The sequence below is a fragment of the Molossus molossus genome, unplaced genomic scaffold (assembly GCF_014108415.1).
Source record: "Molossus molossus isolate mMolMol1 unplaced genomic scaffold, mMolMol1.p scaffold_m16_p_9, whole genome shotgun sequence".
Classification (NCBI taxonomy): Eukaryota; Metazoa; Chordata; class Mammalia; order Chiroptera; family Molossidae; genus Molossus; species Molossus molossus.
The window spans coordinates 59083217-59102451 of NW_023425403.1; the positions used below are offsets into that span (position 1 = coordinate 59083217).

The following is a 19235-nucleotide window of genomic DNA, read 5'->3' on the forward strand; positions in this document are numbered from 1 at the left end:
CCTCCACTGGCTAATTAAACCAAGCCAATGAAAAGGAATCAGTCACACTGATCCATTTTCACTTTTCAACAGGCTACAGTTGTAAAATTGAAATTTGAGACCTTAAGATCATCTGCAGGGACAGGGCACCTGAACTGAGGAGCCCGTCACACACGGAGGCTGTGCCCGCATTTCATCCCCCAGAGCAGACTCACTCACCCGGGGAAGGTACACCACACAGGTGCAAAGGGGCAGCCCTGGAGGGACCCAGAAACAGAGATCATGGGCACTCAAAAAAATTACTCAACAGCCCACCCCCATCCCAAAAGCCTTATTCACAAAATACCGTTTTCTCATTAGCTTTCTGCCTCATTTTGCTTTCTGTTATGGGCTGAATGTTTGTGTCTCCCCGAAATCCATATACTGAAACCCTGCCCTCCTTTATGATGGTGTTTGTAGGTGAGGCCTTGGGGAGGTCATGGGGGTAGGCCCCTGTGATAGGATTAGTGCCCTTAGAAGAGGAGAAAGAGAGAACAGAGCCCTCTCTCCCTCCACCAGGTGAGAACCCACCAAGATGGAGGCCATCTGCAAGCCAAGAAGAGAGCCCTCACCAGAAACTGAATCGGATGGCGCCTTGACTTCCAGCCTCCTTTGAGAAATAAAAGTCTACTGTTTAAGCTCCCCGGTCTGTATTTTCTTACAACAGCCTGAGCTGAGACAGCCTTTTCCCAATCAGAGAGCACCAAGTCTGGCCTACATGCTCTCAATTGAATTTCTAAGAAAACGAAACCTATTGTCTCACAGTGTCCCTGCCTTCGCGTCTTCTGATAAACAGTGCACTCCCCAACCAGCAGAAAGGGTTTCTGATTCAGTAACCGCCTGGGTGACCCGGGTGACCCAAGCAGAACTTGGCAGAAAAACAGCTTTTAGTTTTGCTTCTGTTATTGGAATTCATGTCATCAAGACAAGTAGGCAGATGGGCTGATCTAAATATTATGGAATTTGTAGGGATTCAATGCAGCTTTTAAAGATAGAAGTACCTTGCCCTGGCCGGTTTGGCTCAGCGGCTAGAGCGTCGGCCCGCGGACTGGAGAGTCCTGGGTTCGGTTCCCGCTAAGGGCATGTACCTCGGTTGCAGTTTGTCCCCGGCCCCGGTTGGGGTTGTGTGGGTGACAACCACTCTGTGTGTCTCTCTCACATTGATGTTTCTCTCTCTCTCTTCCTCTCTCCCTCCCACTCTATCTGCAGATGAATGCAAAAATGTCTTCAGATGAGGATATAAAAATAAATAAAAATAAAGATAGAAGTACCTTAAGCTCTCAGCCATCTCCCCAGAGCCCCCAGCAAGGAGTCCACCAGGGGCACAAAATAAAATCTAAATCAATGCAGTGTCCACACCAAAGTTCTTCTCAAGATTCCTTTTATTAATATGTGTAGTTCACGTTGCTACAACCAATATAAAAACAGTGATTCCTGATTTTGTATAAATTAACATGTTGAGAATCTTTATGATGCATCAAGATACAAGTTCCAAATGAAAGGACCAAAAATAAATCACAGTGAAGAGAAACGTCTGAGAACAACAAACATAAAAGTCATACAGGTACTTAGACAGGTGGACACCCACCCAGGCAACCTTCTGTCAGAGGCCAGGTTGTCAGGAAAGAATCAGCAAGGGGACCACAGTCTCCAAGAACCTTAATCCTGCAGCTCCCCACCTCCCAACACAGCGATGTAGACAGAGGCAACAATTCACATTGAAATTCTCTTAATAACTAGCTGTCATTTCCACTCGGATCTTCTCCTCCATGTGCAAGTCTCCAGAAGAGCTCCTTGACTTTCTATGCTCCTGACCACAGCTGGCTTGGTCACATTCCTTGCCAGTTGTGTAAACGGGGGGTCAGGAGGGCCCCGAGAGTTAGGCACAGCACCCAGATTTGGCCGGCCCGGGGGGCTTATAGCGGGAGATATCCACCGTCTGCGGCGGCCCCTGGGCTCTGTGCCGCAAGATCACGGGCACCACCAGGTCGAACAAGGTTTCGAACAGCAGGTCCACGTTGTGGCCCGTTTTGGCGCTGGTCTCGAAGCACATCTGCTCAGCAGCTGGCATGTCCTTCTCATCCAGCATCTTGTACTTCAGGATCTTTTTATAAAGTGCCACTGCCTCCTCCAGACGCACCTGCTTGGACACCTTGGGCGACACACAGCCGCCACCCACTGGCCCGGAGCTGTGCCCTTCCTTCTCCCAGTTCTCCGAGGCCCCCTCCTCACTGAGGTCCACCTTGTTCCCCACGATGGCATAGAGGCAGTCGGTGTTGGCCGTGTCCGTCAGGCCTAGAAATCGGTCCTCCAGCTCCACCAGGGTCTGCGGGTGGTTCACATCGTAGGTGAGGATGATGGCGGTGGCCCCCCGGCAGTACATGGAGCCAAGGCCGTGGAACTGCTCCCGCCCTGGAGGGGGACAGGGAAAGAAAGATGAGGTTATCTCTCCTCTCAGATGCACCCCCCAAATACACCACGCGGGAACCCACAGAAGGGACCACGGAATTGTCACCCCAAACGCAGGTGTGGCTGGAGCTGGACTTGACGAGACACTGGTGTGCAGAAAGAAGTGAGCAGCCCAGGCCCACGGGGTCTCAGTGCAGTGCCCTGCTCCTGGGGACTGCAGGCTCCCCCACCACAAGCAACTCCTACACAGCCTGGTCATGCACTGTAGTGAACCTCCAAGACGGAGCAGACGCCCCATGCCCTGCTTTCATTCTAATTAAACATTGTGTGGCTTGTTCCTACTTTTGCATTTTAAAAGAAGGTGTTTAAGTAAAATGCTCTCTTCATGGGTCTTGATGCTTGAGGACAGTCTGTGCCACCTCGGCGCGCAGTTGTGCTGACCTGCACCAAGCCAGTCTGCCTTCACACAGGCACACACCTCCCCTGGCCCAGTGTCCTGCTCCACCGCCGAGATGCCCAGGCTCCTGGCCTGCTGCCTGGTGCAGGCCCACTGTCAACCCACTTGTTACTTCCCAGGGGGTCCCTGGCCCCCTTTCAAACTACTTTTACGTCTCATCAGTCCCATCACGAGCTCCCCCCACCTCCTGCCCCTCACACTCCCTCTGAGCACTGGCTCATACACTTAGCACAATCGCAGGTCCACGCCTTGGTTATGCAGTTAATACATGTCTCTGCAAGTAGGGAAGGCTGGACCATGTGGTTTCACTTACCCCTATGTATTTGGTGCTAACAAATGTGTTGAGTATAAATGTGTTAAGTAACTGAAGCCACAAATTACTCTCCCCACCCCCTTTAAAACACACACACACACACACTTTTTTGTCTTGCATAAGATCTCTAAGTTTGTTTTGTAACAATTTGGTCTGATTTGCAAAATGGTAGAAGCCTCATTCATACCAGAAGCCTCATTAACATTAACACCCTGCACCCCGCATCTCAGCATCGCAACTCCCCACCTGTACTCTGAACTGCAGACTGAGGGGAAGAGGGAGTGAGGAGGGAAAGGGAGGAATCACCTTGATGTGTTAACCCCACAAAGGACTGAAATTTCACCCTTCTTGAATACTTTTATTCCTCCATGTTTAATCATTAGAAAACCTACATCAAAATTACAACTAAGCTACAGAACAACCATCATTCAGATCGGCCTGAAATCCAGCTAACTGAAAGTCCTACAGCTAAGGATTTAAGAAGCAGCCACATGGAGACGCATTGTTTTCAGGTGCAAGTATAGAATATGATTGAGAGCATGCATGGGTCCTGGAACCAGACAACCTGGGTCTGTGAACCTGGACAAGTTCCTTCACCACCTGTGATTTAGTCTTCTCTTCTGTGAAATGGAACAGATAATAATAGTAGCCTGCAGAGTTGTGAAGATGAAATGTATTAATAGATGTAAAACTAAAAAACTCGTTAGAAAACCTGCTAAATGTGCAGATCCCAGGTAAGTGGCAAGCCCAGTGGGCCCCCTTTCATTGGGGTTGGTCTCTGGGGGCCAAGTTTGACCAGTGTTTGTGTCCTTACGTTTTGACACATGTCCCCTTCATTTCCCTTCTCCTGTTTACTGTGTGAGGAGATGGTTCACCGACTCCACAAAAGGCAATTCATAAACTTAAAACGGGGCCTCCTCCCAAAGCCATCCCAGGCCCCAGGATTAAACAGCCCTCCTTCTGCCATCCGATTCCATACCCGTCGATGGCAGGAGGAAACACCATCCTGGACCCGAGCTTTCTGGACACATCCACGCTCCCGGGAGGAGCTCAGGAGGGGCCTTCTGCCCTCCCAGCCCTCCCAAGCTCGCTTGCTTACACTCACACGGTCCCTGGGAGAGTTAGCTATCTCAGGGATACCTTTGAGAGCATCTCTCCCTGCCTGGAACCGGACTCTGTTTCTGAGGAAATTCTGTGACTCTGCCTGCAGTGTTTCAGTTGAGGCCACACTGACCAGCTGTTGATTACAGTGGGAACAGAACCCAGAGGTCCATGACCTTGAAAGAGGAAAGAATGTAATCTTGATTCTCAACATCCTCTAAGTGAGACTGAGCATTTCCTTCTCTTATACATATTGGCAACAAACCAGAAATGATATTAAGGAGCAATACCTGTGGCTTTGTCACCTATAGAAATAATAGAGGCTTTCGATTTCAATCACAGTTGTCACCATGCCATCAAGGGTTTATGTATATCACCACTTAAAAATCACAGCCGCTATTAGACCTGCCCTCTGTAACAGAAGCCTGGTTTCCTGATAAAACTTTGCATCTTACTACATGCATTTAAATATAGCACTCAGAGAAAGATCAGGAGCTCATACAACTCAGGTGTGAGGATCCCTGACGCAAAAGAAATGTTTGTGTTCCTGGGCCTTTGGAACATGGGTTAAAGGCATGATACCTACACACATAGATTTGTAGAAACATAGTGTCCTTCACCAATAAACTACTGTTTTCAGCCAAATGACCCAGAAACACAAACAAGTTCCACTCCTGTCATTCTGAAATAGCCACATCCCGACACAGGCCAGGCCGCACTCATTAGAGGGCAGGCTGGTGGCGCCCGTGGCCAGCCCTGGAGAGAGCCACCCGCTGAGAAAGACACTCAGGTCCTGGGAGAAGGGCCCAGCATGTAGCTACACCTGACAGCTGTCCTCTCCCTCCCCGAGAGCCAGACTCAAAGCCTGGGTTCCCTGCCTCCCAAAAAGCCCCAGTGCTTCCTCAAACCATCTAATGGTGGAGGCCAGGTAGAGGGACGGAGGTGGGGACAGGTTTGGCTGGAGTTGGAGGTGTGTGTCCTGCCTTGAAGGGGTCCTGAGGGTAAAGTGAAGCGTCAGTTTGTGACCACCAGGCTCACCGCCCCAGGTGCCAGGAAGGGCCAACCTGCTGACAAGCAGCATGTACTCTGGAATTCATCACCCGCAAAACAGAATTCCTCTGCTTCAGCACAGCCAGAGCCGGCCAGCCCTAAGCCTGATCATCTAATTATAGGTTTCATGTCAAATTACACTCACGCCAACAGGCAGAAATCCAACAGGCTTCTCCCACCTCTTCATGGACGCCCGTGGGAGAGATGACCAACACATCTCTACAAGTGGCAATAACAAGTGCCAGTTAAAAAGAAACAGAGAAATGCTTCCCCGTCATTACCACTGAGCTGGGACTTTTCTTTCAGGCACTAATTGCAAATACGGCGATCCAACAGCTAAAAATGTTATCAGCTCCCACCCGCTGGATTTCACAAGAGAGTGATCAAAGGAAAATAAAGTGGCATTCCAGTTATCCCAGGAGGATTTTTTCCAAGTCTGTTACCTAGATCACTGATGACAAAAAGGCAATTAAGTTCCTGCCTATGCCTAAAATAGTTATCCTTCCCAGATAAAAATGTCTGATTTTCCTTTTAAAAATGAAAGAAGTAAGTAATAATAAAACCCAAAGAGAAATCATTGTAACTAAAGGAAGTAGGTCCTGAAGAGTCCCATTTGCTACCCTGCAGAGAGAGTAAGTAAAAGTTGCTGTTAAATCACATAATCTGTTATCCACACATTAACCAATACCGAAGAAACTGAGGCACAGGAAGTGGCCCTCAGAAAGCAGAAATGGTGAAGCCCAGAGCCAGGACGTCTCCAGGTACCAGGTAGCCTGTGGTCTAACAACCCATAAAGAGCCCCACTCTAGAGATGGATGACCGGTATTCAATCCCCACCGTGTGACCTTGGGCAAGTCACTTAACTCTCTGTGCCTCGGTTTCTCATCACCAAAATGCAGATAGTATCCACCAAAGGACGGCTGTGGAACCAGAACTAATATATACAGGGAAACTGCCTGGGACTGAGCCTGGCAGGTGTCACGTCCTATACGCATGTTAGTTAAGTAAATCATGAATGCAATTCCATTCAAACCGAAGATAAACTCCACCATCCCAGGACCACGGTATCATGTCTCTTCACCAGCACTTTCACAAAACTGACTCCTAGGGCCTGCTGGTCACTTTGCAGCTGACCACTCTCCTATCTCTTCCTGATTTCTATGAGGCTTGCTTTCAGAGGATGACGAGTCCCGGGGACACTTGATCGTGTGGCTGCCATGTGCTGTGTCACAGCTGAGAAACAGCCAGCGGCAGGCACAGGAAGACAGCAGCCCACCGTCACCCCAGTCAGCTGCTGGACAAGTGGGGACAGTGTCCGCTTCCCTTCTCTGTTATTCTCCCTGGTCTTTAAGACAAAAGAGAACCAGCCTTTTATAAGAGCACTGTACCATTTCTGTTGAAATAATTTAAAATAACTGAATGGGGGGTACAGCCATCAGAAATGCCACAACACTGGCCGCACATTCTAAACACAGGGGGTGCTTTTAAAAATATTGATGCCCGGACCCCACCACCGCACATGAGTCAGGAACTGACGAAAGCGTGGGTACCAGAATCATCTTAAACCCCCCTGGGGAACACGCGCAGGGGGAGGCGAAGACCACCAGCCCACTCGGTGGGAGCGGGAGGTGAAGGCAGTGTCCCTGGGGAGAGTGGGAATGCTCTTAGTTCAGTGCAGCTGAGAAGTGAGGTCTACCAGGAAATGTAACTGCAAACGCTGAAAGAAAGAGGAACTTTTAAAACGCCTTGCAAGATCCAGAATGCCCGCTGGACAGGAGCTCACAAAAGTATCAATGTCACAACACGAGGAAAGAAAAACACCTCAGAGTCACGGAGCAGAGCTGGGAGCAAACAGCAACCTCAGGGCACACACAGAAACAGGGCCAGGGGCACAGCGGAGAGGCGGAGGCTGGACCAGAGCGGGCTGCAACACAATCCCTTCGGAAATTTATAAACAGATAAAATCTTTTTCCCAGTGCTTTCAAGTTCCACCCACAGCATTATAAATGCTACCTGAAAAATTCCTTTAGTTCCACTTTGTACGGTTTGATGAGTTTTGACTAAAGTTTACAGTCACGGGCAAAGTCTAGAATATTCCATGTGCTTGTATGTGTTTCTCAATTTTTTATCGATTTCTTTTTAGAGAGAGAAACATCAGTTTGTAGTTACACCTATCCATGCATTCATTGGTTGATTCTTGTATGTGCCCTGATCGGGATCGAACCTGAAACCTTGGCGTATCAGGACGGCGCTCTAACCAACGGACCTACCCAGCCAGGGCCTTGTATGTGTGTTTCAATTAACAGTGAACCTCATTAGAGAATGGCCCATGGAAACAACTTCCCCCCCAGAAATGTTAGAAAAGAACAGATGTTTAAAGCTCTCTCAGTGCGATAAAAAAAGGAACCAAGAGACTTCCCAGGATGGCGAAAGGAGCTAGATATCCGGCGCCCACGCCAGGCATGTGCAGACTCCACCAGCATATGACAGCTGAAGAGGCAGTGGGGACAGGGCCCTGCATCTGCGAATCTGCTTCACACAGAGGTCCCAGTAACTGAGTGGGTAAGTCTGCCACCACCTTGATACCTGTGTGCGATGGCTGATTTCATGTGTTCACTTGGCCAGGCCGTGGTGTCCAGTCATGTGGTCCAACTAGTCTAGATGTTGCCACGAAGATATTTTTTTAGATGTGATTAACACATGCAATCAATTGACTTTAAAGCAGATTACCCTCCATCATGTGGGTGGGCCTCATCCCATCAAATGAAGACTTCAGAGGAGCCTGAGATTTCCTGGAGAAAAGGGAATTTTGCCCCCAGACTACAACCTGAGTTTTAAAGGACCATGCCTGAGTTCACAGCCTGGTGCCCTACAGATTTTGGACACAGGTCTCCAGCCTGCCAGCCTGCCCTACAGAGTTCAGACGTGCCAGCACCCACAAGCATGTGAGCCAAGTCCTCTCTCTCTCCCTGTCCCTCTCCTACTAAAACGCTTCGGGATACTCACTTGTTTCTCTGGCAAATGTCCCTTTGGGAGGGAACGAGGCTGCTGTGAAAGCCAGACTCCCTGGAGGGGAAGACTGTCTCAGCAGACTGTCCCCTCTTGCTTCTCTACCTCCAGACACCTCCATGGAGGCGTGATTCCCTCCATAAAGACAGAATGGCCTGTCAGACCCTGCCCACGGCGACCAGGGACACTAGCCACCACACATCCTGCTGGCATTCCTTGGGGCCTCCAGCTGGGCCACACTCCCAGAACCCACCTCTAGCACCCCGCACCACAGCAAGTGCCAGGCCGTGCCTCTCAGCCGGACTGGCCACCAGCAACATGGGAATGAGGGGAAGTGGCCTGGAAGGGGCTTTTCAGCAACCGCAAGTATCACGTTGACCCAAACTGTTTACTTCTTCATGAAGGATCCCTTGTCTGCTCTCCTGCTGGCCTGCAGTTCTCTTTCTAGGTGAAGACCCAACAATGGAAATCTCTTGCCACATAATTCCAGGCACCCCCTAGCTGGCGTCAAAATAAAGCACGAACTCCACAAAAGTGCACGGGGTTTTCAATAGCCAAACAGTAACCACAGGAATGATACGGATTCCAAAACAGATATCTAGGAACACCTGTTGTTGGGGTAGGTTGGGCATAGTACAGAGAGATGGCGAATGGGACAAGGAATTCGTTTAGATGTTTTTCCTTGGGTTTGAAGTTATCTCTGTTTTTCTCTCTTCTATTCTTGTTTTTTGTCCTATAAAAATAAATTTAATTAAAAAAGGAAAACAAAGTCTTTCATTGTAGATTAAAATTATATAATACAGCCCTGGCCGGTTTGGCTCAGCAGTCAGAGCATCGGCCCACGGACCAGAGTCCCGGGTTCAGTTTCCGCTAAGGGCACGCACCTCGGTTGCGGTTCATCCCCGGCCCCGGTTGGGGTTGTGTGGGTGACAACCAGGCATTGTGTCTCACTCACATCGATGTTTCTCTCTCTCTCTTCTTCCCTCTCTCCCTCCTCCTTTATCTGAGGAAAAATGCAAAAATGTCCTCTGGTGAGGATTCAAAAAAAAAAAAAATTATGTAATACAAAGGGAAAAAAAAGGGGGAGGATTCCTAAAGTCTCCTACCATCTACAGTGGGCTGAATGGTGGCCCCAAAGACACATCCAGGCCCTCATCTCCAGAAACTGAAAGGGACCTTATTTGGAAATAAGGCTGTTGCCGAGGTCATCAGTTTAAGATGAGGTCATTAGCGTGCAACGTAATCCAATACAACTGGTGTCCTTTTAACAAAAGGAGAGTTAGACACACATTCACGGGGATGGCGATGTGATGACAGAGGCAGAGAGTGGACCAATGCCTCTACAAGCTGGGGGACACCAGCAACCACCAGAAGCTAGACGGGCATGACAGATTTCCTGCGAGAACCTGGCTCTGCTGACACCCTGACCTCAGACTTCTTCCTCCAGAACTGCAAGAGAATACTTCTTTTTTTTTTTTTTTTTTTCTTTTTTTTTTTTTTTTATCCTCACCTGAGGACATTTTTCCATTTTTTTTTCAGGTAGAGTGGGAGGGAGAGAGAGGAACAGAGAGAGAGAGAGAAACATCGATGTGAAAGGAACACATCGAGTGGCTGCCACCCGCACAACCGACCAGGGCCGGGGACAAACTGCAACCGAAGTATGTGCCCTTAGCGGTAACCGAACCCGGGTCTCTCAGGACCGCAGGCCGACGCTCTAACCACTGAACCAAACCGGCCAGGGCAAGAGAATAACTTCTTTTTTATTTATTTATTTTCATCCTCACCTGAGGACATTTTTCCATTTTTTGTACAGATAGAGTGGGAGGGAGAGAGAGGAAGAGAGAGAGAGAGAGAAACATCGACGTGAAAGGGACACATCGAGTGACTGCCACCCACACGACCAACCAGGGCCGGGGACAAACTGCAACCGAGGTACATGCCCTCAGCGGGAACCGAACCCGGGTCTCTCCGGACCGCAGGCCGACGCTCTAACCGCTGAGCCAAACCGGCCAGGGCGAGAATAACTTCTTATTGTTGAAGCTCCATAGCCTGTGGGAATTTGTTATGACGTCCTCAGGAAACTCATATTCCCCTAAGGCATGAATTGAGCTGCAAGCCAATAGCCCACTAATGCACTAATACCGAAAGTCATGAGTCGAATAAGAACAATGTCCATGTGAAGGGGCCAGACTGCCGAGAGAAACTTCTGCTTCCTTCCCTTCACCACCTTCTCTCCCCTCTACCAGCAGAAAAAAAAATGCTAGGTATTTATGAACTTCAATGAACCACCCTGGAGAAGCTGATAAGGATGGCTCCGATAACAATGAACTCAAATACCCATTCTCAATAACGATGAAGAGTCATGTGTCACCTCCTGAGCCAAAGTCAGCAAATCTGCTCACTTCCCTAAAGCAAGTCATAAATCACAAAGCTAAGTTCACATGGACAGAAATGTCTAAACCTGCTTCACTGGTTCTAGTTTAACCTGATGGCTATAAAAAGTGACCTTCAGCCCTGGCCCCCTGGCCGGTGTGGCTCAGTTGGTTGGAGAGTCGTCCCATGCACTGAAGGGTCCCAGGCTCGATTCCTGGTCAGGCACATACTCAGGTTGTGGGTTCAATCCCTGGTCTGGGTGCATGCAAGTGACAACTAATCAATGTTTCTCTCTCTCTCTCTCTCTCTCCCTCCCTCCCCCTGCCTCTTTCCCCTCTCTCTCAAATCTATCAAAATATATCCTCAGGTGAGGATTAAAAAGAAATGACCTTCATCCTCTAATCTGATTTATACAAGAAGAAACAAATCATCCAAGTCCAGTTCATTGTCTTTCTTGAGAAATACCAGAAGGAAGAAGTAGTAACCACTGGAAAAGATATCAAAGAAAAACTAATGAATTATCCAGTCAAAGAAGCAGTAGGTTGGCTGCACCTTGAGAGGGGAGGCTGTCACAAGAGCTCTTGTGAAAGGTACAGGTGTCCCGTAACGGACAGGGAACCTCAGGATGGCCAACTGAGTTTCCTCGCTATAAGGAGCCCCATCCTCACCAAGCAGACAGAACAAGACCAGGTACTGATTTGAAATGTATGCACTCTAGCTCTTAAAGTGAGTACACTGAATATTAATAACTTTTCCAATAGCCAAACCTACAGCACTTACTACTTCCAGGCCCAAGCCCTGTACAATCGTGGGATTCACGCCCACGCTGGGAGGACTGCCGAGGCATTTGCATCCCAGGCCTGATGAAAACGCGCCAGGGAAACTCTCTAGAGTCCCCACTCCTGAGTGCGATGCTACACTCAGCTTTAAGTCCTACCCTAAGATGGGCTGGGTTCCAAAAAAGAATGCCAGTATTTCAAAATCTAGAAGAGAAAACATTGGGACGATTTCTGTTTACCTCTGGTATCAGAAATTAAGCAAACCCCAAAGGGCAAAATAAACAAAAAGCGAAAAGCATGCTCCTCCAGGTAGACCCCGCTCCCACAGGGACAGCAAGGCAGCAGTGTGCACAGGGCTGAAGGAACTGCTCACTGTTCTCACATGGTGGGAACAGACAGCTGGAGTCTACTCTGCACCTTTCAACTACATGGTCTTATCTCGGCCTCTCCAGCCGGGGTGGGGGTCATCATCTTTTGGCTGAAGACCCTGAGACCAGCCACCTCTCACTGCCCTGGCAAGGTAAGAGCCCAACAATGGTCACATGTCACCTCCGCACAGGAAAAACCTCACAGAGCCCCGTGCAAGGAGAAACTCAGAGCCTACAGCCATCAGCCGGATATTAAAGAGTAGGAGTTTAAAGGGAAAAATATCCTAGCCCATAATACAAATGGGTGCTTGTGTTTTTTTTCTGCCATAGGAAGATGTGAAATCTCAACACCAATTAATGAACTACAGCCACAAAGGAGGTGATTGGATAACATTTTGAAGATAAGCTAATAATTAAAATCCAATAATCCAACCTAATTGCTTATATTTATAGTTCCTTTAATTTTGCTATCAGTAGTCTGTGACCATTAAAAGGCATTCAAAAACACAGCTGTCTTCAGGACATAAGGAGGAGGATTATTCTGTTAGTCTAGGAAGCCCACAGCTCACACTCGCAATAAAATGCAAAACAGCATTGCCCTAACTACTGGTTCAGCAGGCACCTGTTCAACTGCAGCGATCCAAACCCAAGCTTGTAAAGGGAAACTTTTTTCCTTTTATATATAAAGAAACCCAAACCCAAAATGATTTCCAACTAATAAAATATCAACATCTAAAGGAGAGAACAGTGCTTCAGAAAAATGAATTTATTTTCACATTTAAGTACATATGAATTTTACTGAGATCAGCATATGTTATTTCCATTGTTTCTGTTTGATCATTTGAAGATTAAATGAAAACCAAAGACTGTGTCATATGAACCACTCAAATAATTAACTGCACATAAATTAATCCATTACCTATGATTCACTGATTGGGCTTTCTGAAATAATTACTAAGGTTATATAATGATAACTGAAATTTAATTCTCAAATTTCTTCACTCTTTCAGACATGAATTTACTAAAAATAATTCAATAACTAGACCAAATAACTGAAAAAGATGTTCTTTAACACTTTATTATTAAGAAAAAGAGGAAATCCAAAGAAAGTATACTTATATAATAGATTTAGCTTTAAAAAAATAAACCTCTCCCATACCAGGATATCTCACCCAATCTCCTTTACCTTCAACAGATATTCTGTTGTCCTATGATAATTAGCTTTTAAAATGAGATTATCAAAAAATTTAATTATTTGCTAAATTCCTACTTATTAAAACAGGAAACTAAAACCATTTCAGATTTTTCAAAACAAGTTTGAACTTGTTTTAAAGTCAAGACTAAACTGCAAATACCATATTAAGAAAACTCTTTAAGTCTATTAAGATTTCTCGAAATATTATCTAGAATAGCCTCTTATCTGGAGTACTCCACTCAGTAAATATACCAGTTATTTCTAACAGATTTGCTATACGGAATGGGTTTTTTCCCCCTTCTTCTCTATAATATAGTGTCTTCCAAAAAACACCCATCACAGAATAAATGTTCTCCTGTTAATTCTATCCCAAGGGAAGCATATTAAAGCCTTTCTGAACAATCCTAAGGAAACAAATGATTTTACAGATGTTTACAATGTCTAGTCCTCTCTTGCTTAAGAGACTGGGTATGTTCTAATACAATTCCCTGAAACGTACATTATCCATTGACAGATATTGTAAGGTCAGAAATGCCTTCTGGAGACGAGGGGGAAACTTGGTATGAACGTAAAAGGGACTACACAGCAGACCTGACAAGCTCAGGTGGGTCACATGGCAGCCTGATAAGATCAGTGACCAGAAGTAACCACACAGGATGGTCTGATCATAAATTCCTAAGGTAGGTAATGATGGGTAGTCACATCCCAGGCCTCCAGCTTCCCTAGCAAAGGTCAGTCTTTACCATAATCAAGCCCTGTCCATTGTTCTTATGCATCTAGAATAATAGACCTTTGGAATGTCAGAGTAATTTCTTTCCCACATCCCTCTGAGACACAACCACTAGCACCAGAGCACAAGACCACGAAATTCATTATTATTGTGCTGCCCACCTCTATTTTCTGTAAATGTTAAAAACTAACTGTCCTATACCCACCAATGTTAAAGAAGCATGTCTCACTATTTTGTTTATCCAATCCTAGAGATGTCCCCACTTTGCTTTCTCCCACCTCCTTAATCTACCACCATGAATTTCATGTCACCTTTCTTACAATTCTCCTTTGATTGAAAATGCATAAAAAGAACTGCAAAACTGTCATTCTCCAGAACATTTTCTTAATCCATTGAGATCTTGCTCCTGGTCATGTCTTCAGATTTGGCTCAAATAAACTTTTATACAATGTTTCTATAGGTTTGGACTTTTATCAACTCTGGGGATACCTAGATATAATTTTATCAATTTAATAGTGTGAAAACCCTTTTAAATATATCATATTGAAGTATTTTGTTAGAACTTAGGTGATCATATTTAAATATAATTGTAAGCTATATACAAAAGTAGAGATTTTAATTAATTACCTAGAATAGTCAAATTCAGAGACAGAAAACAGAATGGTACTTACCAGGGGCTGGAGGAAGGGCGAATGGGAGTTAGTGTCTAATGGGTACTGAGCCTCAGTTGAGAAGAAGAAACAGTTTGGGAGATGATGGTGGTGAATGTGAATATACTTAATGCCACCAAGTTGTACACTTAAAAATTATTAAAATAGAGGCATACTATTTTACTATAAAATACTCTCAACAATAAAAGTAATTATTTTTTTAATTATTAAAATAGTAAATGTATGTTATGTGTATTTCATCATAATTTTTTAAATTCTTTATGGTTAAAGATAGATAGATGATAGATAGATAGATAGATAGATAGATAGATAGATAGATAGATATAGAAAGAAATAATTGCATGTAAAAATAGCACCTACTAAGAACAGCAGAAAACGCAGGCCTGATCCCTGTCCTCCTCCTCTACCCTGTAGCTGCAGCAAGCCCAAAGCTGCCTCTCATCTACCTAGACCTAGTGATCTGGTTAAAAGGCAGATTCTGATTCAGAGGTCGGGGTGGGGCTTGGGTTCTGTTGCTGCTGGCCCTCAGACCTCACTTTGAGGATCAATGCTGAAGCCTTGAGCAGTCTAGGGGCAGCTCTCATCAAACCAAGATGAGACACAGTGTTAACACAACTGACTCTGCAACTCAAACCTGACTTTGCCATTTTTGAACCTCACCCTCTGCGGCCTTCTTCCTGATACTTTGTGCCTGGTAACAGCCACAGCGTAGCTGCGGGTTGCTCAATCAAGGGAAGCTGAAAGGCCTTGCCAGGCTTTAGAAACTTCTCTCTTGAGCTGTTGGGACCTGTGGCTACACTGTAACTAACCAGAGTTAATCAGATTGGAAATTAATTAGGTTGAAATGTGCCTTGGCAACTACTAAAGAGAAGATGTGCAGTTAAGGAAACAACAGCCAACCAACTTTGAATAGTGGGAACAAAGTCCTCAAACAGCCCAGAAATTGGTTACAAAAAGCCCAGGCAGGACACAAATGCCACACCGCCACTTCCCAAAGCCCAGGAGATGGGAACAGCACACCAGTCTTATCTACACGTAATGCAAGATCCTCACAGAAGAGTTCCAGTTATGAGATCAACTTAGAAAATATTTAAAACATCTTCCACTCATTCTGACTTTTCATTTTTTAGCACAAGCTTCCCGTTAGAAAGGAAGAACTGTTTCCTCTGTTCTTGATTACTGACACAGGTGCCCCGAGCTAGAGCCTCCCTGGGCCTCTGCATCCTCGCCAGCTGTATTGAGTCAACTAAACATGATTCCTGTGACCAAATCTGCTACAGCTCCTTCTAGGAACTGCCATCAGAGCTAACGCTGATTGAGACTTCACTTCATTCTGCTGGGCAGAATGGCAAACTACATGTGCACACACACATGCACACACAGGCACACATGCATACTCACAAACACACGTGCACAAGCACATAGTTCCATTTCATTCTCCCCACTGTTAGTGTTCACATCTTACAGACCTTTAAAGGGGCCCAGCGTATTCGTGCAGCTGCTCCAGGACTCCCAGAGCCTAAGCAGCTCATGACACTAACAGTGGTATGAGCAGCCTAGATAAGAAACTGCCAAACAATAAGGGTTGAAAGGCAATGGAGGACCTCTGAATTCTATTAGAACAAGATGAGATTGGTCAAGCCCTTTTTAAAGCAATTCCACCCTGACACGTGTTAAAAGACAATTTTTAAGAGAGGGCAAAATGACAACACTCAAACAGATATGAAAAATAATTACATGTTAAAGGTATTACTTAGCTCGCTCAGTCAGTGTGCTCAGTGTTTAAGTATCGACCCTTATACCAAAAGGTCACCAGTTCGATTCCTGGTCAGGGCACATGCCCAGGTTGTGGGCCAAATCCCCAGTGCGGGAGGCAGCCAATCGATATTTTCTCTCATGAATGTTTCTCTCTCTCTCCCTCTTACTTCCTCTCTCTCTCTCTTTCTCTCTCTCTCTTGAATCAATAAAGAAACTAACTAACTAAATAAATAAAGGTCTTACTTAGCTCATGTAATGAAGGAGCCAGACACGAGTCATAACCAACTCAAAGAGGTCAAGAAGGCACAGATGTATATGGGATATACACATAAGAATCCTGGGGAATATAGAGGATAACAGAGGAACACATACAGAAAAACACCCCCCCAAAAATGAAGCGATGTGCAAATGGAGGCCAGACTGTTCTCCAGAAGGAAAAAATGACCTATTTCACACTCTCAGCTCTAAATTAGGCCCCCAATTAATGCCTGTCCTAGCACCTTTTCTTCATAGCACTTATCACAGGTGGTATTATTATAATTCTAATACCACCTGTGCTCTTTGTCCAATGCCAATCTCTCCACCTGACTTAAATCCCAGGACGAAAGGCTGTCTGCTTTGTTGCTGCTATTCCCTGAGCTCAGTGTCTGGTTCATGACAGGTGCTAATGTCTTGGCTGATGAACAGGTGGATTCACACTCACTGGCGCTTGCTCTGCACACATTAGGAACTGAAACTAGAAGAAACTTTGGAGGTCATTTGGTTGAGGCAGCAACTGAGGCCATGCAAGGCTCCTTAGAGCTTGGACAAGCACAGAAAAATGAGAGTAAATGCAAATAGGGAAGATAACAAAATCCCCATCTCCCGAAAAAAAGAATCGCAAAGCAATGTATCAGAAGGGCATAATAAGAGATTATAAAATTTGCCCTTTAATATTGAGCAAAGGGCCTCTTTATGTCTGTCATTCTTCATTTTTAAGCAATTAATGATTATAATATATTGAATTTGGAAAAATGTTACCATTTTACTTCTGAGTTCTATATTCCTATTTGATAATCTGATGCCATGGAAACACAGTGGGTCAGTTAGTATTCAACTGGAAGCTGGGAATAAGCATACTGTTGTCAACCGATGGTCGCTGATGCCAATTCAGCACCAACAGGAATCCCCAGTTTGGGGTGCGGTGAAGAAGGAAACTTTATTCATCCCTAAACAGCTCCACTGTGATACAACATGGCTGTGTGAACAGTACAGCTGTGAGGCAGCCCTGGGGCCAGGTGTCCCTGGGACCAGGCCCCTCTCCAGCTAGACAGCTCTGCCCCTCACTGCACTCTGGTCTGCTCCGTTCTGTGCCAGTCTGCTCTGGCCTGCTCTGGCCTGCTGTGCTCCACTCCTTCGAGACAAGGGTGTTTCAGCTCAGCCAGGAAAACTGTCTTCACTCATCCATGGAAACGGAAAGTGTGCTCGATGAGCCAGGAGTTTCCACACCTGGTCCTTGATTGGCCTGTCCTCATACAAATGAGGACTCCAAATCCTCACAGTTGATTGGTCTAAAAGGCACCTTCCTGATTGGTCAGCATAGAGCCACTCTTGTTGGTTGGAACAGTGCCTCTGAGACTGGATGAGCAAAGCTTCAGTCCTACTGGTCGAAAGAGGACGCCAGGAACTCAGATGGCTGTTCAGTGCAGAGGCAGGTAGTTCTGTACAGACTTCTCCCTAAAGTGCACTTTCGTGAGAGGCCCCTCGGTTTCTATGGCTGCTAGGCTGTTTATTTTGTTGTTTTTTTGTTTGATTTTTGGGCTTTTTTTTGTTTTGTTTTTATTTGAGTCCAGTAAGCCACCAGGAGCCCTTCTTATTAGGTGTCTTCTTTCTCAGGATCTACACTATGATTAAATGAACATTAAGTGTCCAACTAAAATCATACTTATCAATGATTCTAAAAGTTATTCCTTAGCAAATCAGAGAAAATCCATTAAATATGCACAAGAAAAGCCCCTTTTTAACCCGTATCCCCCTTTGCAAAGCTTGAGGGTATCTACTATGCGCCAGGAAACAGAAGGTAACATCAATTACTGGGGACCTAGTGAGCCACTAGGCCCTTCTCATCTACTATCTCATTTAACCTTCATAATTAATGAACCCTGTAAATAGGTTTATTACTACAATTTTAAGAGAAGGTAACTGAGAATCTGAAAGGATAGTATACTCATCTTATTTTCTACAAGTGCCCTGATTAATTCATCTTTAAAAAAAAAAGTCTGCTGATTCCCAAATGCAGCCATGAGTGAAAGACGGCACCTCTAAATCTATTGAAGTAGCACAAGTCATTTCAAGACATGCCAGGAGATGCCAGATTTCTAGAGTACACAGCCACACATTAGCTTTCTATTTTTGAGTAGAAACACCCACTTTTATTGTGGATACAGTGACTCAAAGGCCGGGACACGGCACTGGATAGCTCCCTAGAACGGAAGGCTTTGACTGACCTGGAGTGTTTGCTACAGGGCAGGATGAACTTTTGCACCACAAATCACAGAAAGTGCTCCTCCTTCTCCTCAACTCGGATACCTCAGAAACCTGGGCCACCACCCAGGTGGCTGACGGGCTTATTGCACTGGTCAGGCACCTTCTCTAACAAGATTAGAAACAGCTCGGCCAAGCTTAGGTAAATGGATGGATTCAGACCTCTCTCTCGTGGGCCAGTTGTATAATATGCTGAATTAACTGGCTCTGTATAAATGAGAACGCACCTCTCAGACATGAAAACACATGTATAAAGTGCATGTAATTCTACATGGGTAAAGTGCTGATTGAACAGGCATTTTAATACATTAATCTTGTTAGCTATGAAACAGCCCAAAGGTTGAACTATTTTTAACTTACCACTTTGGGGCAAGGCAGTGTATTTTCTGTCCACAGGCACACTATGCACTAAATAGAACATACTGTGATACATATTTGTCACATCCTGTACACACATGCATCGGTTGTGTATTGTACACTG

The 19235-nt window shown here is 45.7% G+C and overlaps 1 protein-coding gene across 1 annotated transcript in view; it reads right to left on the reverse strand.

Annotated features, from left to right (window-relative positions):
• Nucleotides 1-1406: 1406 nt before the first annotated feature.
• Nucleotides 1407-19235, reverse strand: part of RAB20 (RAB20, member RAS oncogene family) — a 34418-nt gene continuing 16589 nt past the window's right edge. The window contains exon 2 of the mRNA XM_036250054.1: nt 1407-2430. Within this exon, the coding sequence (XP_036105947.1) occupies nt 1898-2430 (533 nt within the window). The 3' untranslated portion in view covers nt 1407-1897. The remainder of the gene's footprint in view (nt 2431-19235) is intronic.